The sequence below is a fragment of the Euleptes europaea genome, chromosome 2, assembly GCF_029931775.1.
Source record: "Euleptes europaea isolate rEulEur1 chromosome 2, rEulEur1.hap1, whole genome shotgun sequence".
NCBI lineage: Eukaryota > Metazoa > Chordata > Lepidosauria > Squamata > Sphaerodactylidae > Euleptes > Euleptes europaea.
Genome location: NC_079313.1, coordinates 139,515,108 through 139,537,266, shown reverse-complemented (window position 1 = coordinate 139,537,266; position 22,159 = coordinate 139,515,108). Strand labels below are relative to the sequence as shown.

The window sequence follows — 22,159 nt, the reverse complement described above, 5'->3', positions numbered from 1 at the left end:
TAGCTAAGCCGCAGCTGTGATTTTTCATGGCTCCTTCAGTAAATGCTTCGATGCTGGGGCGGAGCAAATACAAAAGGTCACGAAAAAGGGGCTCTTAAGAAATGCAAAGCAGATATGGGCAGGCTTCGCTGTGACGGTTGGAATGATGGTTCAGCATGAAGAAATAAAAAAAAATGGGCAATTCAGCCTGGAACATGCTGCTAATTACGAAGCATAAACGGCCACTGTAAAATCCAGTTTCAAAGTACATTAAAAGTGGATTGAAAGCGCATTATTTGACATGTGTGAAAGTGCCTTGAAGAAAAGAACATGGCAGGGTCTGCCACATGGATACTGCGTAGGAGGCGGCTCAATGGCTGGTGATTCTCCCCTCGCAAGCGGGCTTGAGCAGCAGAAGACTCCAGCAGGGGACGAGGAGGACCGTGGTGACACAACAAAGGAAGTGGGGGGCCACGTGGATCTTCTTTCTGCACGGGGGCTGAGGGAGGACGGTGCAAAAGTTATGACTCCCCTGTTGTACCACCACCTCTTTCTTTCTTTCTTTCTTTCTTTCTTTCTTTCTTTCTTTCTTTCTTTCTTTCTTTCTTTCTTTCTTTCTTTCTTTCTTTCCTTCTTTCTTTCTTTCTTTCCATACAATGGGAGGAGAAAGAGGAGCGTGCTGGCCAATCTCCAGCAGCTGAAGGTCAAAGCAGGGTTCTTTGGGTCTCCGTGGCTGGTGCAATTGTCCCTCTCACAGAGTGAAGTATTGCTAGATAAGCTGCCTCCTCCCCTTCGAGGCGGGCTTCACTTGGACACGGGGGCGATGATGACGTTCCGGTAGCCCTTCACACCAGTCAGCTTGTCGCTCTCGAAGTCCACCACCAGCTTTCTCAGGCCTGACTGCTGAGGCACAAAGTCCACCCTCACTTTGGCCTCTTCTCCTGGCCCGATGGGGCTGTCACTGGGGAGAGATCGGGAGATGGACACCGTCAGTCATTCCACCTCTTGCGGAGTCTGTGTTGCTGCACCTGCGGGAAACACCCTGCCCTAGGGTTGCCAACCTCCAGGTACTAGCTGGAGATCTCCAGCTATTACAACTGATCTCCAGCCAATAGAGATCGGGTCACCTGGAGAAAATGGCCGCTTTGGCAACTGGACTCTATGGCATTGAAGTCCTTCCCCTCTCCAAACCCTGCCCTCCTCAGGCTCCACCCCCAAAACCTACCACCAGTGGTGAAGAGGGACCAGGCAACCCTACCCTGCCCACCCCCAGCCCCGTTTCTGCTCAGCCCCTTATTCCGTGGCAATTTGAGAGGTCATGGAGCAAGATGACTGCAGCATTCTCCTGCCTGTGCTCCACAGCACCTAATATAATAGGCAGGCTCCTCTGATACTGTGCAGAGAATAGGTGTGCATCATGACTAGTATCCATTTTTACTAATAGCCATAGATATCCCTCTCCTCCATGAACATGTCCACATTCCCCTCTTAAAGCCTTCCAAGTTGGCAGCCATCACCACATCCTGGGGCAGGGAGTTCCACAATTTAACTATGCGTTGTGTGAAGAAATACTTCCTTTTATCTGTTTTGAATCTCTCATCCTCCAGCTTCAGCAGATGACCCGGTGTTCTAGTATTATGAGAGATGGAGAAATGCTTCTCCCCGTCCACTCTCTCCCTATCATGCATAATTTTATAGACCTCTATCATGTCTCCCCTCAGCCGCCTTCTTTCCAAGCTCAACAGCCCTAAGCGTTTTAACCGCTCCTCATAGGGCAGTTGCTCTAGTCCCCTGAGCATTTTGGTTGCTCTTTTCTGCACCTTCTCCAGCTCTTTCCCCGTTTTAGAATTTAGAACCAGATACTCACAGTTCCTGGACCTTCTGCCCTCTCGTGAGGCCGGCCCCTTCCATGGTGAAGACGCAGCCGCTCAGGGGACTGGGAAGGGGGTTAACCAGAGTGAGCTCGGCCACCAGTTTGCGATTCTGAGCTGGTTCCCCCAAGATCTGCATTGGAAGAAAAGGGAAAGATGGGTCCCTTGGCCCTAACAGTGGTCGCCATGACATGTTGTGTTTGGCCAAGATGGTGTGTGTGTGTGTGGGGGGGGGGGAATGGCATTTTCCCCTGGGAGGCTCCGATCACCTCTGAATCTCCATCTTGTGGTCTGAACATTGCTAATGTGGACGTGAAAGCCACAAAGCCACTGTTAAATTAGTCTTCTAGCCAATGAATGTTTCACAGTCGGATTAAATAGCAGCCACTGCAACCCTCATGCGCGAAAATACCCTGAACATGAAGGTGTTAGTGGTTTTCTTGGCCCGTCGCCACCCTTAGCCCTACCCATTGACTAGACAGAATTCTTTTTAAAGCCATTGCAGTACCTTGAGGCAATAAGTGGCGTAGGCTGAGTACATTTAGAGGATGCAGACAATCGAGAATCCTGCCTTTCCTTCCAGTGGCTGCATCTGAAACCTTATCTGAGCTCTGGGAAATTCTTGGAACGCTTGCAGCGGGTGATTATTTAACTTAGCTGCAGTACTTCGTTTTATGCCCAATTTGTACAAAAACAAACTTCTTGGCCTGGTACCAGTTAAAAGAATGCCTAGCCTACTCTGAGATTTGAAACTTTAAAAACAACTGTAGAGGACAATGGCCACTATCCAGGCGTAGATGTTAGCTTTCAGTCAGAGAGTGCCTCATTTTGACCCACGGGACTCATTGGGAGTCACTTGACTTTGGCCAGATGGTGCCCTGGGACTTGGAAACGAGGGAGATGATAGACTGAGAACAAGTGTTCTACATTTGTAGTTTGCAAGAATGAGTAAGCTTTCTGAGGAGGCTGGGGACAGTGTTTTGCCATTGGCTTTCTAAGGAGAAGTCAAAGCGAGAACTGTGGGTTGTGCGGTCTCCCACAATGGGGAGCTCTGGCAAGTCAAGACAGTCTGTTCTTCCGAGATGTATTAAGTCAGCGCACGGTTTCTCCCACCAGCCATGCCACAGCTTACCCTACACGGCCTGCCTCAAGCTCCCCCTCTGTTCAATGCATGAGCCAAAAAAAGCATCAGAGAATCTCCCAGTTTGGGCACAGAACACAACAATGTGGGTCACAGCGGATCGCCCGTCTCTTTGCGGTAGGAAGTGCCTTCACGTTGCAGATGACTTCTGGAAACTCCCTCAAGGGTTTTCAAGGCAAGAGACCTTCAGAGGTGGTTTGCCCTTGCCTGCCTCTATGTAGTGACCCTGGGCATCCTTGGTGGTCTCCCATCCAAGGACTAACCAGGGCTGGCCCTGCTTAGCTTCCAAGATCTGACAAGATAGGGCCAACCTGGGCCATTTCTTTAGATTTCTTCAAACGGCAGTGGTGGAAAGGCTAAGCAGGGATCTAGACCCTGATGATGGAGAGGCAGATGTTAACCCTTTCTGCTTCTACCATTTGGCCAATGCACTTCCCCTCGCCCATTCCACCCCAGAGCTGCATTTTTCTCCAATGAGTAAAGCATTCAGGTGCCCCTGTTTTCTCTAGGACACACATCAGTGGGATGTAGGGTACTGTGTGGTTTACATTGACCGGCCTTTTTCAGTGAGCATTTGTGGGTCAGGGTGTGTTCATGGTTGTCTTTCACTGTTTCATCTGTCCTTACGCAGGTGCATTTGTAATCTGCCTTGGGGGGGGGGCTTTTTAGGGAGGAAAGTGGGATATACATAGCTCAAACAAACCCATTACAAATCGATCACGATGGGTAGCCATGTTAGTCTGTCGCTAGCAGTAGAAAAGAGCAAGAGTCCAGTAGCACCTTCAAGACTAACACAATTTCTGGCAGGGTAGGAGCTTTCGTGAGAAACCTCGTACCCTGCCAGAAATCCATTAGGTACATTTATAGAAATGGAAAATGGATGGAAAATGTGCTCAAGGATTGTCACAACCTCCCCAACCTTACTGGGCTGCCATTTTAAGCAAGGTCAGGTTGACCCCCCCCCCTCCATTTTGTGTCTGGGGCACAGAGACCCCCTTGTTTCAAACCACCTGTTGGTTGAGGAACTCGCACAGGCAAAACTCCCCTTTCTCTGCTAACTCATATAAGCTGCCAAGTGTGGACTGCATGTGGACTCAGGTTGGCTCGAAGTGTTTTCTTTGTCCTGCCAGGCAGGGGTGTAGCCAACCACCCATCTAGGACAACGGCCCTAGACCCTCCCAAGGACTTGACTGGAACCATCATTCTTGTGAGTGGTGTCTTATTTTCCCGCCTCTTGCCAGACACTCCTAAATGTAAATGTACAGTTCTCAGGAGGCTTAAATAGATTGGAACATTTTGTCAATAAAAGATGCATGGAGCAGAATGCCAGGAAGAACTCTGCTCCATCTGCTAGTTGCTCTGAAACATCAGAAAAGAAGGAAAAGGATATTCTGGCCTTTGTTGTCAGATGGAATACTAAGGGCCCGTAGGTAGGGTTGCCAGCTCTGGGTTGGGAAATACCTGGAGATTTTGGGGGTGGAGCCTGAGGAGGGCGGAGTTTGGGGAGGGGAGGGACTTCGTGCCATAGAGTCCAATTGCCAAAGTGGCCATTTTCTCCAGGGGAACTGATCTCTGATGTCCAGAGATCAGTTGTAATAGTGGCAACCCTAGCCATAGGTAAGGTTGCCAACCTCAGGTGGGGCTGGAGATATCCTGGAATTACAACAGCTCTCCAGGTGACAGAGCCTCATTCCCCTGGAGAAAATGGCAGCTTCACAGGATGGCCTCTATGGCATCACAGCCACTGAGATCTCTCCCCTCCCCGAATCTTGCTTTCCCAGTCAGTAGGTTCCACCCCCAAATCTCCAGGAATTTCCCAACCCAGAGTTGGCAGCCTCAGCCACAGGACAACTCTCTCCTGCTTTCATCCAAGCAAGGTTTCCCCCCAGGAAGATCTGTCTGGCCCAACTAGAGAGAAATTGCTGTCACACGGATCCCCCCCCCCCCAAGTTTTCCTCTCCACTCCTCTTCCTGTGTGAGTCTCTCCCTTTCAGACTGGAAGCCTGAGAGAAAGGCCGGGCTTTGTTCTTCATGAACGGAAACACTTTGGGACACTTTGGAGAAGGAAGGGCCGATCCTTCCCACTTGGAATTCTCCAGAGGTCTTTGCTTCCCTCTTCTATCCCACTTGGAAGAAGTCACATAGAAACGGAGCTGGAAGGGATCCCAAATGTCATCTAGTCCAACCCCTTGACAGTGCAGGGAATTCACAGCTACCTCCAGGATCCCTGGCCAATCTGGCCTGGAGGAAAATTCCTTCCTGACTCCAAAGTGGCGATCAGCCTTCCTTCCTTCCTTCCTTCCTTCCTTCCTTCCTTCCTTCCTTCCTTCCTTCCTTCCTTCCTTCCTTCCTTCCTTCCTTCCTTCCTTCCTACCTACCTACCTACCTACCTACCTACCTACCTACCTACCTACATCGCTTTCTGGTCATGTCTCCCACTGCCCAGAAGTTCTGTGCTGCACAGAGAGAGACCAGCACGTTGCCTTACCCTGATTCTGATATCTGGGTTTTTGACATAGATGTTTCGGACGCCGAGCACGATCTCTTTGGTCTCATAGTCCTGAAGGACGGCCATCACCTTGATCATGTTGTCCTGGGTTAAGCACCCACCGTACTTCTCGTAAAGGATGCGCAAGGGGACGGACTTCTCTGGAGAGAAAAACATTAGATTTGCTGTGGTCGGAAACAAGAGTACTCCTTGATCCCAAAGGGTTAAGAGAGTTCCATAACACAATGAAAAACAGCGAGAAAGGTGCATTCCTAAAGTTGGAAGGGATTATTTTGTACACACTCAGTTCAGGTATATGGGAAGATGTAGGGTGGAATTCGATGAAGCTGCTACAATACCCCTGTTCCCCTCTCTTATTGTCTTCTGCCAGTGGGCAAGGACTTTCTTGTGAGCCAGTATGGTGTAGTGGTTAAGAGCGGTGGTTTGGAGCAGTGGACTCTAATCTGGAGTACCGGGTTCGATTCCCCACTCCTCCACATGAAGCCTGCTGGGTGTCCTTGGGCCAGTCACAGTTCTGTCCGAACTCTCTCAGCCCATGCAGGCGCAATAAGGTTGCTAGGTACCTCTTCACCACCGGTGGGAGATTTTGGGGACGGAGCCTGAGGAGGGTGGGGTTTGGGGACGGGAGGGACTTCAATGCCATAGAGTCGAATTGCCAAAGCGGCCGTTTTCTCCAGGTGAACTTATTTGTATCGGCTGGAGATCAGTTGTAATAGCTGGAGATCTCCTGCTATTACCTGGAGGTTGACAACCCTAGGAGGCAGGCAGTGGCAAACCATCTCTGAATGTCTCTTGCTTTGGAAACCCTACAGAGGGGTGTCAAACATAAGGCCCGAGGGCAGGATCCAACTCCTTGACAGCTCTTCTCCAGCCCGCAAGCCAGCCAAGGTAGCCATCCCCCCCCCCCTCAATCTGGGTTGGCGAGGCATGGCCCAGCCCGACCAAGGGACATTTATGTCCTATCCAGCCCTCGTAACAATTGAGTTCAACACCCCACCCCTATAGGGTTGCCATAAGTTGGCTACGACTTGACGGCACACAGACACACAAGAGCCAAATGCCTGAAGCATCAGCACAAAATGGGTACCATTTCTCCTCGACGGCATTGAGCTAAGGCCCTGGGCCCACCACTCGCCCTACTAAGATCTACAGCTTTTCTCCTGAAGGGCCTGACCCGGTTTTTTTTTTAACATCTTTTTCCAATCACGCCTCATGATAGGGCTCCGCAGGTGAAACACGCTTCACGGAGGCAGGTCAGGCTAAGGTTGTCCTCGCAAAAGGGTTCTGCTGTACCTAAAACGCTGGAGCACCGTCAAAAATAGCTCAGTCGAGAGCGCAGCATGTCAGGTCAAAGCAAAATTGAATTCCTTCCCGGCTGTGGAAAAAAGCAGGCCACTTCTGGGCAAGCACATGCATCGCCCCAGTGAGAGAGGCCGCGTTTGCTATTTCAGCTCTCTTTGTTCACTTCTCCCACTTTCTGTCCAAGACGTTTGTTCAGACTTGCAGCCAAAAAAAGAAGCCAAGCCTGCGAAGAACTAAAAGCTCAGACAATGCACAGGAAAAGCTATTTAATGCCGACAACGTGGTGTTTTGACAACGTTCAGACTATTTGTTCACCAGTTTAGCAGGGAGGGCATGTGTGCAGAGGGGCCGAACTGGGGTGGGGGCTCGGAAAGGGGGGTGTTGCGCTGAGACACAAAAGGTGAAGGCTGCTTAGGTAAGCGCGGCCGGCAGTGTCCTGCTGTGGTCAACAGAAGCTGGGCCATGCTGCGGACCCAAGAGACAATCCTTGACAGAAGCAGGGGACGCTGGGGCAGAAGAGGCTGAGAGAAACCCCGCAAGGGAAGGGACGAAGCTCAGCGTGAGAGAAGAGGAAGACGACACAAAGGCCTCATAAGATTTGTAGGCAGCAGCAGGCAGGTGGACAGGAAAGAAGCTGAGCTCTCTGAGTCTTGCCAGGATAAGAACCGCCTAGCCCAGGCCCACCCACTCAGCCCCACAGCCCGTCTCCAGCCATGTCCGGACACTTTGGACAGGGTGAAGGATTAGGGTTGGCCACTTTCGTGGTGTCCCTGCCTCTGGAGGGTTGGTTTGCCATAGGGTTGCCAACTTCGGGTTGGGGGATCCCTGGAGATTCGGGGAGCGGGGGGTTTGAGTAAGGGAGGGAGTTTAGTGGGATGTGATGCCATAGAGTGGGAATCCTAAAGTTGCCGGCCACTTGGCAAAGTCGAAACTGTCCAACATATGGTCTTGGAGTGTCTTGTATGTACTGAGCTGAGAGCCAGTTTAGTTACTCCTTTCTTTAAAAATATGGAAAAGTCCAACGAGGCATGTGGCAGTACGAGGGTGCAGGTGAAGTGGCCACTATCAGATACAACTGATCCTGTTACTCTGTCTAGGGCAAAATTTATAGGGGCAACAATTAAGTAAGTAAGGCATTTTTATTTCTTTATTTTCTGCTCAAGGCTATAGCTGTATGAGCCGTATTAGATAGACATAGAAAGCTGCCGGCTCCAGGTTGGGAAATTCATGGAGATTTGGGAGAGGAGCCTGGGAAGGGTGGGGTTTGGAGAGGAGAAGGACCTCAGCAGGTTAGAAGGCCATCAGTCCACCCTCCAAATAGGCTTGCCAACCTCCAGGTACTAGCTGGAGATCTGCTATTTCAGCTGATTTCCAGCTGATAGAGATCAGTTCACTTGGAGAAAACGGCCCCTTTGGAAAGTTGACTCGATGGCATTATATCCCACTGAAGTCACCTCCCCAAACCCCGTTCTCCTCAGGCTCTGCCCCAAAAATCTCCAGGTATTTGCCCACCTGGAATTGGCAATCCTACCTCCAAAGCAGCCATTTTCTCCAGGGGAACTGGTCTCAGTCATCGGGAGATCCAGGCCCCACATGGAGGCCGACAACCATAAGTGGGACCCTTGTCCTGATCCAAAGAGGCAACTGACCCCATCTTCCTTCTAAGCAGCCTCTGCCCCACCGCTTGACTAAGGAGGTCAATCCAGTGTTGGCTTGCCCACCTCCAGGTGGTAGCTGGAGATCTCCAGCTATTACAACTTATCTCCAAGCAACAGAGATCTGTTCACCTGGAGAAAATGGCCGCTTTGGAAGGTGGTCTCTATAGCAATATACCTCATTGAAGCCCCTCCCTCCAAACCCCGCCCTCCTCAGGCTCCACTCCAAAAATCTCCAGGTATTTCCTAACCTGGAGCTTGCAACCCTAATGATTGGTGCGTTCATACTTGCCCTCTGCACTCATGTTGGGACAAAGCTTGAGTTTTATCTCGGCTGCTCTTATGTGGAGAACCGAACCAGCGGCCTCGGTGGATCCTGTCTTCCAGGACCTACCTTGGGGGGTATTGCAATTTTTGCTTGGCTGAAAAGGAAGTGTAAGACTGGACAGCCCTCCCTGCCCCAAAGCAGGTGTGGAGGGCTCCTGGTGAACAAGCTCCAGCCTTTGCCTCCCACCACACTCCTGGCTGCACCCAGGCGGCAGCCCAGCGCGCCCGTCTCCTGACATGCCCGGAGCGTGACTGGGGAGTGACAAAGCCTCGCCTCGGCCCGTCAACCGCGCTTCTCCTCCTTGGCAGCAAAAGGAGCCCCATCTCAGCTTCCACCTCCAGGGCAGGCCGGAAGGGCTGCTTATCTCTGCGGCTTCGCCCACGGCTCTGTTCTCCCATGTTCCTCTCACACAGGTTTTTTCCCAAGCATGACACTCTGCCGGTTGCAAAGACAAGCCCATTGTTTGCTTGGACGACGGGGAGGGGCAGGCGCTGGGATAGAAACGAGCCACATGCCATCACATCCGCTGGCTTGGCACCCGCCTCAAAGGGCAGGAAATTGCCGATGCAGACAGAAACGTTACCCTCTGCTCGCCCTTCCTCCAGCAGGATGGGAATGCTGGTCTTGGTGCCACTTGTCACTGGCTGCCCTCCACCGGGGTTGCGCCTCCCAGCCAAATGAGTGTGCCAGGTGTCAAGAGCCAAGCCTCACAAGTAAATATTTTTCGTGAGCTTAGGACGTCTCCAATGGCACATTTGCCACTCCGTCTTGAGTCACAAGACTTAAACCACAGCATGCTGAGAGCCAGGATGGCATAGGGTTACCAACCTCCAGGTGGTGGCTGGAGATCTCCTGCTATTACAACTGATCTCCAGCCGATAGAGATCAGTTCACCTGGAGAAAATGGCCACTTTGGCAATTGGACTCTATGGCACTGAAGTCCCTCCCCTACCCAAGCCCTGCCCTCTTCAGGCTCCGCCCCCAAAATCTCCCAGTAATTCCCAACCCGGAGGTGGCAACCCTGCCTGAAATGACAAGTGATGTGATTGCTGGATGAGAGATCAGTTCCCCTGGAGAAATGGTGGATAGACTCGGTGTTATACCCCACTGAGGTCCCTCCCTAGGCTCCACCCCCAAATTTCCTGGTACTTCCCCACCCAGAGCTGGCAACCCTAGCATGGTATAGTAGTTATAGTGTCAGATGAGGATCTGGGAGACCCAGGTTCGAATCCCTACTCTGCCATGGAAGCTCGCTGGGTGACCTTGGGCCAGTCACACATAAGGTTGCCAGGTCCCTCCTGGCAACCAGTGGGAGCTTCATGGGGCCAGGACTGGGGCCAGTGATCCGCGTGCCCAGCGTGATGACATCACTTCGGGGTTTACCCAGAAGGGCTGGCATCATGGCAGGGACGCTCTAGCACTCTCCTCCAAAACGGTGGGGCAATATAAAAATACATTTAAAATGCTGTAGCGAGGCAGAAACCCTAAAGGATAATCTAATCCACCTTTCCTCAGGCCTAAATGACAAAGACCCAGGACTAGCTCCAAACCCCTCCAGCTACTCAGTTCTTGACCCCCTTGCATCTTTTAGCCTCAACTGATGAGTCCAGGTTTTCCACAGAGATGAACTTATGCTGCAAATGCAGAAGGCATGGTTAGGCTCTTCGTGTCCACAGCAGTATGAAGGGAGTTGGTGGAAGGAGGACAGAGACTCAAGCGGACAAGAAGATGCCTGAAGAAATATGGACTGGGAGCTTGAAGATGATGTGTGTGGATCTCAGTAGGGAGAAATGCAAAGCTCAGCAAAGAGGCCGCGTGCAGTTGATGGAGCTGATGTTTATAGCACAGTGAGCATACATGAAGGAAGTGTCTCTTAAGTTACACACCACCAGATGTGTAGAAATCAGTCCCGGGGGAAGAAAGGAGGTCATTACTTCATAGGGTTGCCAGAAGATGGTAGTGACATGACTGCACATAATGCACACACAGAGATCAAATCAAGCCTGAGCGCTCCCTAGAAGCTAAAGTGACTAAACTGAGGCTGTCGTACTTTGGTCACATTACGAGAAGACAAGAATCACTAGAAAAGACAGTCATGCTAGGAAAAGTTGAGGGCAGCAGGAAAAGAGGAAGACCCAACAAGGGATGGATTGACTCAATAAATGAAGCCACAGCCCTTAGTTTGCAAGATCTGAGCAAGGCTGCCAAAGATAGGACATTTTGGAGGACTTTCATTCATAGGGTCGCCATGAGTCAGAAGCGACTTGACGGCACTTAACGCATACATGCCAGACGAAACAAAAAAAGTCTTCTCCCTCTGATGAAACACACTAATAGAAGGCGAAAGACAGACGAATCTCCCTGGGAAGGGAGTCCCAAAGTTTTGGTGTCATGACAGAGAAGGACCTTTCTCAGGTTGCCACCCATCTAGCTTCAGGTGGCGGGGGCAGCACAGAGCTTGGGGAGTAGGGCAGGCTGAGCCTAGGCCCCATGAGACTGGTAACTGTGCCCAAGACGAAAGGGCAGGCCCTCTGGGCTAGGGTTGCCAGGTCCAACCTCCCGATCAGTGAGAGGTTTTAGGGACTGGGGCTGGGGGAGCCGTGAGTGCACGCAGGCGCGTGTAAGAAATGACAGCATGTCCGGTTTTACTTCCGGCAGCGCCGTGTCGCCGTGGCAGATTTAACAATCAAACACCCAAATTTGGGGGGTTTGAGTGTTAAAGCAGCCGCAGCGATGTGGTGCTTTCGGGAATAAAACCAGAAGTGCCGTCATCGCGTGTGCACACCCATGCGCGCACATAACCACCACTCCAGAGCTTTAATACCACTCACCTGGCAACCCTACTCTGGGCACACCCATCTAGGCTGCTGACTGGTGGATGTGTACAGGTTAGCTTTCACTTGTTGTCACCATGGCAGTGTCCGCTAAGGTTGCCAACCTCCAGGTGGTGGCTGGCAATCTCCTGGGATTACAACTGATCTCCCAGCAACAGAAATCAGTTTCCCCTGGAGAAAATGGCCTCTATGTAGGGTTGCCAGCTCCAGGTTGGGAAATACCTGGTGGGTTTTGGGGCAGAGCCTGAGGAAGGCGGGGTTTAGAGGAGGGGAGGGACTTCAGTGTCATAGAGTGCAATTGCCAATTACCACTCCAGATGGTAGCTGGAGATCTCCTGCTATTACAACTGATCTCCTGCTCATAGAGATCAGTTCACCTGGAGAAAATGGCCACTTTGGCAATTGGACTCTATGGCATTGAAGTCCCTCCCCAACCCCACCCTCCTCAGGCTCCACCCCTAAATTCTCTAGGTATTTCCCAACCCAGAGCTGGCAACCCAAAGTGGGGCCTTCAAGAGCTTTGTGTGGAGTGTGAGGAGCTGAGATGACCCCGGAGGGATCTGAGGGAAAAAGAGGAGAAACTGAAGAGGCTTCCTCCCCACCCCTTACCTGCGTACGGCTGCAAGGCGACGTTCAGCAGGTCTTTTCTCCCACACTCAGGCCCCAACGCCCCATTGTATCCAGCTGTGCGGGCTCCAAACATCAGCCGGCACGTCCGCTCACTGCCCGAGTTGTTGCTGATGACGGCAAAGATGTCGAAGTCGCACCCATTGTTCATTCCCTCGGAGACTTTGATTTTGACGTTCAAGCCCTCCTCCTCTTTTGGGTAGGTCTTCTTGAGTTTCACCTTTTCCAGAACAGCCCTCTCTTCCTCTGAACCTGCCGAAAGAAAACCACAACAATGGCTGCCACATTTGTTTATGTGCCAGGAGCTGTACAGATTAATTTTAGTAAGCTTTCATTTATTCTAACATATTTTCTCCCTGAAATGGGAATGTGGTGTTGTGGTTAAGAGAGCTGAACTAGTATCTGGGAGGAACCGGGTTAGAATCCCCACTCGTGCCATGACAGCTCACTGGGCCAGTCACACTCTGTTAGACTAACCTACCTAACAGGGTTGTTATGAGGATAAAATGGAGGAGAGTAAAACATAGAAACATAGTGTTGGAAAGGACCTCCAAGGTCTTCTAGTCTAACCCTCTGCACAATGCAGGAAATTCACAACTACCTCCTCTCATACCCCCAGTGACCCCTGCTCCATGCCCAGAAGATGGCAAAAAACCTAGAGAATCCCTGGGCCAATCTGGCATGGAGGAAAATGCCTTCTTGGCCCCAAAGTGGCAATTGGCATTACCCTGGATATGTAAGAAAAGGCCACGAGAGCCAAGCACTGACACAACCGTTCCTGCCCTCCCTCTCATGATCTGCCTAAGTTCACAGAATCAGCATTGCTGACAGATGGCCATCTAGCCTCTGCTTAAACACCTCCAAAGAAGGAGAGCCTATCACCTGAGGAAGCCTGTTCCACTAAGGAACCGCCCTAACTGTCAGGAAATTCTTCCTAATGTTTCACTGAAAACACTTTTGATTTAATTTCAACCTGTTGGCTCTGGTCCAACCTAGGGCAACAAAAAACAACTCAGCACTCTCCTCTCTATGACAGACCTTCAAGAACTGAAGATGGTTATCATATCCCCTCTCAGTTTTCTCCTCTCCAGGCTAAACATACCCAGCTCCTTTCCTCATAGGACTTGGTCTCCAGACCCCTCACCATCTTCGTTGCCCTCCTCTGGACACGTTCCAGCTTGTCTACATCCTTTTTAAATTGTGGTGCCCAAATCTGAACACAATACTCCAAACAAGGTCTAACTAGAGCAGAGTAAAGCGATATCATCACTTCACATGACTTGGACACTATATTTCTGTTGGTGCAGCCCAAAATCGCATTTGCCTTTTTAGCTACCACATCACAATGTTGATTCAAGATCAGTGTATGGTCTACTAAGTCTTCTAGGTTCTTTTCACACATACTACTGCCAAGACAAGCCTCTCACATCCTATGATCATACCTTTTTTTCCCCTATCTAAATACAGATCTTTACATTTAGTTTAAGCCCAGTTTTCCAGCCTGTCAGGATCATCCTGAGTCTTGATTCGGTCTTCTACTGTATTTGCTGTGTGTGTGTGTGTGTGTGTGTGTGTGTGTGTGTGTGTGCTGTCAAATCACAGCTAATTTATGGTGACCCCTTAGGGTTTTCAAGACAAGAGACATTGGGAGGTGGTTTGTCTTTGCCTGCCTCCACATCACAACCCTGGTAGTCCTTGGTGATCTCCCATCCAAATTCTGACCAGGGCCATCCCTGCTTAGCATCTGAGATCTGAAGAGATCAGGTTAGCCTTGGGCTATCCAGGTCAGGATTTGCTACCCCTCCCAATCTAGTATCATCTGCAAATTTAATAAGCATCCCTTCTATTCCTTCATCCAAGTCATTTATAAAGATGTTGAACAACACAAGGCCCAGGACAGATCCCTGAGGCACTCCACTAGTCACTCCTCTCCAAGTGGATGAGGAACCATTTACAAGCACTCTTTGGGTGCAATCTGTCAACCAATGACAGATCCACCCAACAGTAATAGGATCCAAACCACATTTTACCAACTTGTCAACAAGAATATCACATGGAACATTATCAAAAGCCTTACTGAAATCAAGACAAATTATGTAAGCTGGTTTTAGTCCCCATTGAGGAGAAACGTGGGGTATAAATGAATTAATTAAATAATACATAAATACATAAAATCTTCCAGCTGTTATTATAACTACCTGGGGGGGTGAGGTCTGGAGGGGTCATCCAAATACAGCACATACTACCGTATGATCCCTCTCTGTAGAGTCATGGGGATCCAGCTGTCCAGGCTACCAGATACCCACAACTGGTTCAGTCAGCTAAATTCTGCCTCCTACCCTGTTTAATTTCTAAAGGGTCTCTGTACATGCTTAGGAGCACACCTTTCTTTAGCTAGATTCAAATCCAGTAGCACCTTAGAGACCAGCAAGGTTTTCAGGGCATAAGCTTTTGAGAGTTAAAGCTCTCTGGTATCAGACGAAGGGAGTTTTGACTCTCGAAAGCTTCCTCCCCGAAAATCTTATTGGTCTCTAAGGAGCTGCTGGACTCGAATTTAGCTGTTCTACTGCAAACCAACATGGATCCCCTCTGAAACCACCTTTCTTTAGTATATCACACAAACAGCTGGACACAAAAGGAGGTGGAAACAGCCTCCTCTGCATTTTTGAAGGTGCAGGCTCCGATTCTTGTTTCTGGAATTTGGGGGTGTCTTTGTACCTTCCAGGTACTTGTAGTTGTGGGTGATGTCCTCCCTTGAATCTCTGCCCACACTCTTGGTGCTGATGTGCTTTCCCACTAGAGTGGAGTTGACGGTCTTCTTTCGGGAACTGTCACTCTGGAGCATCCAATAAACCACATCTGCATTGACCTCAGCAAAGACGAAGGGAATGTCATACTTCATTTTCAGTTCTCCTTCCTTGATGGCCTTGACCGGAGTTGGACCACAGCAGTAAACACCTGAGAAGTTAAAGGTGCAGTCAACAAACTGGACAAACAATCAATACTGTTTGTCTCAGCAGGCCTCAGAAGCGATTTCATCCATTCTCTAGAACAGGGGACTTGGAACATACAGGCAGTTGCCATGGGCCTTCTGACTGTTCTTTAGGGTTGCCAACCTCCAGGTACTAGCTGGAGATCTCCTGCTATTACAACTGATCTCTAGCCAATTGAGATCAGTTCACCTGGAGAAAATTGTCACTCTGGCAATTGAACTCTATGGCATTGAAGTCCCTCCCCTCCCCAAACCCCGCCCTCCTCAGGCTCCACCCCCAAAAACCTCCCACTGGTGGCAAAGAGGGACCTGGCAACCCTACTCTTCTTTCAGGCCAGGCAATGTGTGTTTGTGTGTAAAGTGCTGTCAAGTCACAACTGACTTCTGGCCACCCTTCATGAGGTTTTTAAGGAAAGAGACATTCAGAGGTAGTTTGCCATTGCCTGCCTCTGGACTTTGTGGATGGTCTCCCATCCAACCACTAAGCAGGGCTGACCCTGCTTAGCTTCCAGACTCTGATGTGATTGGACCTCCCTGGGCCATCCAGGTTAGGGCACCAGGCAATGGTCCAGAGCATTAAAACACACCTCATTATGTGGGAGAAGAGCCCCCACAAAGGAAGCCATCTTTGGTGACAAGCATAATCTTTATGGACTGAGAAGATGGGCTTTGGGGGGCGCTTGAGATTGCAGTGGAACAAGGGTGCTCAGAATTGCTACCTTCACTTTTCTCTTGAGGAGTTGGGTCCAAAACCTGCCAGCCATCGTAGCCTTCTGGAAGGTCCGGGCGAGTCATCCAGCTTTCAACCCAACAATGGAAATTCCTGTGGAATCAGTAAATGGAAGAGAGAGAAAGAATGAGCTAGAAGGAGAAGAGTTGGTTTTTATATGGAGATTTTCTCTATCTTTTAAGGAGAATCAAACCAGCTTACAATCTCCTTCCCCTCCCCACAGAAGACATCCTGTGAGTTAGGTGAGGCTAAGAGAACTCTAAGAGAGCTGTGACTAGCCCAAGTTCACCCAGCTGGCTTCATGTGGAGGAGTGGGGAGACCAACCTGGTTCACCAGACTAGAGTCTGCTGCTCATGCGTAGGAGTGGGGAATCAAACCCACTTCTCCAGATTAGAGTACACCACTCTTAACCACTACACCATGTTGGCACTCTAGAAGGCCAACTGTTCCCATCTACCTGATCAGATATGTATGAAGTTTGTGGAGCCACAGGCCTCGCAAGCATTTGTTTCTCTCCTGGTGCAGGAGTGAGAAAGTTATTCAGCCAGCCCAGGTCTCCAGCCCACCCAGACTTCCTTTCCTCCCTTCCCTTTTTCTCTCTCTCTCAGTCTCAGGTCACCACCACCATCTATCCAATTTTTTGGGGGGGGCAGGGTTGTTCTACCTGACAGTTTGGGCTCAGCCGCTGCTTTGCTGCTTAAAGGGATAGCACCATGCTTGCATCTCCCTCTACTTTTGCACTTGCTATTGAGTGGACCAACATGCTAAGTGGAGCGCTCTGGGGGAATTGGGTTTAACCACTGCCCCCTACTCCTGTTGCTCCTGGTATATGTGGACTGAACAGGGGCTTAATGTGGGTAACAGAGACCAGACTAACAGCACAGAAAATAAAAAGAAGTTTAATAAGAAGATAAAACACACACACTGCATCCGCAAATACAACAGAGCAAGGAATAAAAGAAAAGGTGATAAACCACAATCCTCTAATCTCTTGACTCGATGCATATCTCATCTATACAGATGATAATAAGATGCATATATAAATCACCCATTACGTTGGTTTTAGTGTCTAGAGGTCCCCCATAATGATCTCTGGACCATGTGCTCATGGCTACCTACTAGGGTCAATTTAGATTCCTTCTATCTCCTTGGTGTGTAAAATGGTCAACAGCTGAGGAGATTAAGAAAGCTTCTTCAACATACTCAGACTTTCTTCAGACTTGCATGTGCTCTACCATGGAGCAAGAGCAAACTTTGCTACATTCTGGCAACCCAGAAGCTCACTGATCCCCCAATACCCTCAGACCCTCAGCCTCTTAGTCCACGTGGTCACCATGATCACAGGCCTAAAATGAGATCACACCAGTGTGCGTCGCATAAAATGAGCCTGGCTGGCTCCGGCCGCCACCTGCCCACTCACCAAATGTATTCCCGGGACCCTTTCTGCACCACCCCATTCTCGTCCAGGTACTGCTCGATCTTCAAGTTGCTGTTGGTATCATGGGCAGAGTTGTAGTTGGTGATCACACGGGTGGGGATTCCCAGGCATCGGAGCACTAGGGATGGAGGGAAAGAGACAAAGAGGTGGAAGACTGGCAGGCATCGTCCCAGAAGACCCCTTAGAGATGCTCGAAACCCAGTAACTCATTTTTAAAAAAGGGGGGAGGGGGAAACTCTGCATATACAGAGTGGAAATAAAAAATATATAACAACAGCGGCATGGCAGATCGAAGAAGAAGAGTTGGTTTTTATACCCCATTTTTCTCTATCATTCTATCTATCTATCAAAGCTATCTATCAAAGCGGTTTACGATCACCTTCCCTTCCCCTCCCCACAACAGACAACTTGTGAGGTAGGTGGGGCTGAGAGAGCTCAAAGAGAACTGTGACGAGCCCAAGGTCACCCAGCAGGGTTCATGGAGGGCAGCAGGAAGTCAAACCCGGTTCTCCAGATTAGAGTCCACCACTCCTAACCACTACACCATGCTGGGTCTCTTATAAGCTTGTATAAAAGGTTTCCAAATATCTAAAAATACATCCATATGCAATTGTTGTCTAGATGCCATATGTTCAAATACTGATAAAATTGTAAGGTCCTCCATCCATTTATTTACAGGAGGTGGGCATTTATTTCTTCAAGGTGATAATACGAGTCTTCTAGCTGTAGTAAGGGCATGGAGTGTCCGCTTTTGTTGACCATCAGTTTGCCTCCAAAAGACGGGCTGAGACGGGTCAGTCTCAAAACTGCAAAGGAGAGAGGAACTTGCTCTTCCCCTGACTTTAAAATTACTGTACCCTACTCTGCAGGGCAGATGGTCTAGAGCAGGGGTGTTGAACTCAATTGTTACAAGGGCGAGATATGACATGTCACTTGGTTGGGCAGGACCATGCCTTGCCAGTCCTGATCGAGGGCAGGGGGGTGGCTGCCTAAGCTGGCTCGCGGGCCGGATAAGAGCTCTCAAGGGGCTGGATCTGGTCCTTATGTTTGACATCCCTGGTCTAGGATTTGCACTCACAGTTTTTATTGCATTGTAATTAGGTGGGGGAGCAAAACATGAGGATTCAGTGTCCAGGAAGGTCTCTCAATCCCACATTTGCTGCCAATGGGCTAAGCGGGTGGGTGGGGCCCTTGAAAGGGAGCAGGAGGACAGCAATTGGAAAACTTGACCCGAAGTTCCCAGAGATGTTTTCCTAGGCAAGATGGGAAAATAGCTGCAGTGGGAGGTGGGGAGGGGTGCAGAGGAAAAATGACGGCCAGGAAAAGGATGACACCCACCCCTCCAGGTCAGTTCCCGTAGGAACTGCTTTTTGGAGTTCATCTTCTTTTGCTAGTGCCCCTGCTTCTAAAGAGTTGGTCTGCCAAGAGCAGAGAGGGCGTTTTGTGTCCTGGAGCCTCAGTTGTGGAAAGCTGTTCCCAAGGTGATGTGTATCTGCCCATGCTTTCAGCAGATGAGCTGTTTCCTAGTCTTGCTCTCTGAGGCTGCTGTTTCTGCTGTTTTACGGTCCTGTGGATTTTGTAAGTCAAGTTCGAAAAGGCTCTCAGGTAGCAGGTGATGGGAAAGAGCTTTCTCTGCTGGAGAACCTGGACCGTGGCTGCCAGGCAGAACAGCTGTGACTCAGGAAAGTGGGCTGGTGGCCTGAAGGAAAATGAAAAGCTCTGGAACTCTTTCCCCAGAGAGATTCTTCTGTCCTCTTCTGTTGCCACCATCCACCAGTGGGTGAAGACTTTGTTTGTTTTGTTTGGCATGCCCTAAGCTATCCCCCCTGTGTATGTATTTTAACTCTGAGTTGTATGCATTGTAACTCTGTTTTTAAATTGTTTTATTGATGTGTGATTGGGGCTTTTTACAATGTGATTTTTATCATGCATGTTTTAAATTGTTAGCCAATTGGTGGCTGTTGCAAGAAGAAGAAGAGTTGGTTTTTATATGTCGACTTTCTCTACCACTTAAGAAAGAATCAAACCGGCTTACAATCGCCTTCCCCTCCCCACAACAGGCCCCCTGTGAGGTAGGTGGGGCAGAGAGAGCTCTAAGAGAACTGTGACTAGCCCAAGGTTACCCAGCTGGCTTCATGTGTAGGAGCGAGGAAACAAATCCAATTCACCAGATTAGCATCCGCCGCTCCAAACCACTACTAGGGCTGTTGAAAACAAAATTCGGTATAGTTCGGATTCGGCCGAATTTGGCCCATCTGGATTCGGGATATGCCGAAGTCCGAACTCCCCCGCTTCGGGTCCGTGCAATTCAGCGCGAATTAAAGTTCGGGAAAAAAATTCAGCTGAATAAAGCCATTAAAAACACAACCGCGCCTTTCTGCAGCTCCAGGGGGGGCATTTTTTGGGGTAGAGGTCCCAAACTTTCAGCGGAGCTTCAAAGGACCCTTCTTGAAAGACCCCCCAAGTTTTGTAAAGATTGGGTCAGGGGGCTGAGATATGGGCCCTGAAAGGGGTCCCCCCACCCCTAATGTGCATCCCTCCCCACACACACACACAGGAGAAAAATTATAGATTAAAGCCCCCAAAGGGGTCTTACTGTGGCTGTCTTCTGTTCCATCAGGAGGGGCTGGGTAATCCAATACGATTCTGTTTAAGCACGGGAGGTTTGCCTTGGATTTGCCGCTCTGGAGATGCATACAGGATCAGGTGATCCATTCATCCCAATAGGGAAAAGCGGAAAGCCCATATCTCGGGACCCCCTGACCCAATGTTTACAAAACTTGGGGGGTCTCTTAAGAAGGCTCGTCTGAAGCTATGCTGAATGTTTGGGGGCTGCACCCCAAAACTTGGGGGGTCTCTTAAGAAGACTCGTCTGAAGCTCCGCTGAAAGTTTGGGGGCTGCACCCCCAAAAAAGCGCCCCCTGCAGCCACGGAAAGGAGCGAATGTGCACAAGCACCCCCCCATGAGGATTTCTCTCACTCTCTCTCTCTCCCCGGCCCGGCCGCGCAGCAGCTGATTCCTCCAGTACTCAATCCTGACTGATTGGCCAGAAGCAGACCCAGCTTGGCCACCGATTGGCCGGGGGAGGAGAATGCTGCTTACTGATGGTTATGCTGCTGCGCCCCGAATTTGCCGAATTTATTCGTGAACTCCCGAACTCGCTGAATTCGGCATTTTTGAGTTCAGTTCGTCCCGAACTAAAAACCGCCGAATCAGGGGAAATTTGGCTGTTTTTCAGTTCGGGCCGAACCGAATCGACAGCCCTAACCACTGCTCTTAAACACTATACCACACTGTAAGGACAGAAAGGCGGGATACAAATTTTGTAAATAAATTAAATATGGCAACTTGGGTTCATATGGATTCTGTTCTAACAAAGCCCATCCATGGGTGTATTTATCGACTGGATCCGGTAAATCAGTGCACCCTCGTTGGTGCAGAGAGAACCAGAGGTGTACATCCTGCTCAAATTATCGGGTATTGTGACTATGAGCCCCAATAAGTTTGTACAAAGGAAATGAAATGGACAGGAGACCAAAACTGAAGAAGCAAACACTTGCAGGCTTAGGGCCAAACCAGACGTGGCATCATCCAAAATGGCCACAACAGGGAAGCAGCTGCCATTTTTAAGTGATTTAAAAATCCCATGAAGGCCCAATCCTGATTGGGACCACAGCACCTCAGGCAGAGGTGCTGGTTTTCCTCCCCCTGTGCCAAAACAGGTTAAATGGTGGAACTCCCTGCCCCAGGATGTGGTGATGGCTGCCAACTTGGAAGGCTTTAAGAGGGAAGTGGACATGTTCATGGAGGAGAGGGCTATCCATGGCTACTAGTCAAAATGAAGCCTAGTCATGATGCACGCCTATCCTCTACACAGTATCAGAGGAGCGCACCTGTTATCTTAGGTGCTGTGGAACACAGGCCGGATGGTGCTGCTGCAGTCGTCTCGCTTGTGGGCTTCCTAAAGGCACCTGGTTGGCCGCTGTGTGAACAGACTGCTGGACGTAATGGGCCTGGGGCTGACCCAGCAGGGCTTTTCTTATATTCTTAAACAGCCATGGGGGAGGGATAGGGTTGCCAACCCCAGGTGCTAGCAGGAGTTCTGCTATTACAACTGATCTCCAGCCGATAGAGATCAGTTAACCTAGAGAAAATGGCCGTTTTGGCAATTGGACTCTATGGCATTGAAGTCCCTCCCCTCCCCATACCCTGCCCTCCTCAGGCTCTGCCCCAAAAACCTCCTGCCGGTGGCAAAGAGGGACCTGGCAATCCTAGGGAGGAAGCCATTTTGGCCCTTGAAAAGCTGGGGTGAGAACAAGAACACCTCAGCCCCCCGTGCTGTGAGCCCAGTCAGGATCAGGCCCTTGTGGCATTTTAAAATCACTTCAAAATGGTGGCAGTGGTCCCACGGCGGGTGATCCCTGGCATTTCTGAAGGACCTTGGAAGGCAGATGACAGCAAAGAAACCTCCCTCTCTGCCCGAGATCCTGGAGAGCTGCTGCCAGTCAGAATCAAAGGTCTGACTCTGTAGAACGAGGAGCTTCATACAAACATTTCAGTTTCCATTTGGGGCCCTGAAGGTCCAGTCAGTTGAAAAGTTGAAATATTGTCTTTAGAGAATATATAAAATAAAACCTCCCCCTCCAGGGCATCCAGCTTTGCACATGGGCATCAGCCGGGACTGGAAATTCTGAGCTTGCCCCCAGTGGTCTAATTCTTCCTGATAATATATATGCGAAGACTAATCTATA

At 49.9% G+C, this 22,159-nt stretch overlaps 1 protein-coding gene across 1 annotated transcript in view; it reads right to left on the bottom strand.

Moving 5' to 3' along the window:
• Positions 1 to 741: 741 nt before the first annotated feature.
• TGM2 (transglutaminase 2) overlaps positions 742 to 22,159 on the bottom strand; it is a 56,733-nt gene continuing 35,315 nt past the window's right edge. Inside the window, exons 7-13 of the mRNA XM_056844211.1 lie at positions 17,390 to 17,525; positions 15,958 to 16,061; positions 14,965 to 15,204; positions 12,229 to 12,498; positions 5,480 to 5,640; positions 1,847 to 1,983; positions 742 to 940 (exon numbers count right to left, since the gene is read on the bottom strand). Of these exons, the coding sequence (XP_056700189.1) occupies positions 784 to 940; positions 1,847 to 1,983; positions 5,480 to 5,640; positions 12,229 to 12,498; positions 14,965 to 15,204; positions 15,958 to 16,061; positions 17,390 to 17,525 (1,205 nt within the window). The 3' untranslated portion in view covers positions 742 to 783. The remainder of the gene's footprint in view (positions 941 to 1,846; positions 1,984 to 5,479; positions 5,641 to 12,228; positions 12,499 to 14,964; positions 15,205 to 15,957; positions 16,062 to 17,389; positions 17,526 to 22,159) is intronic.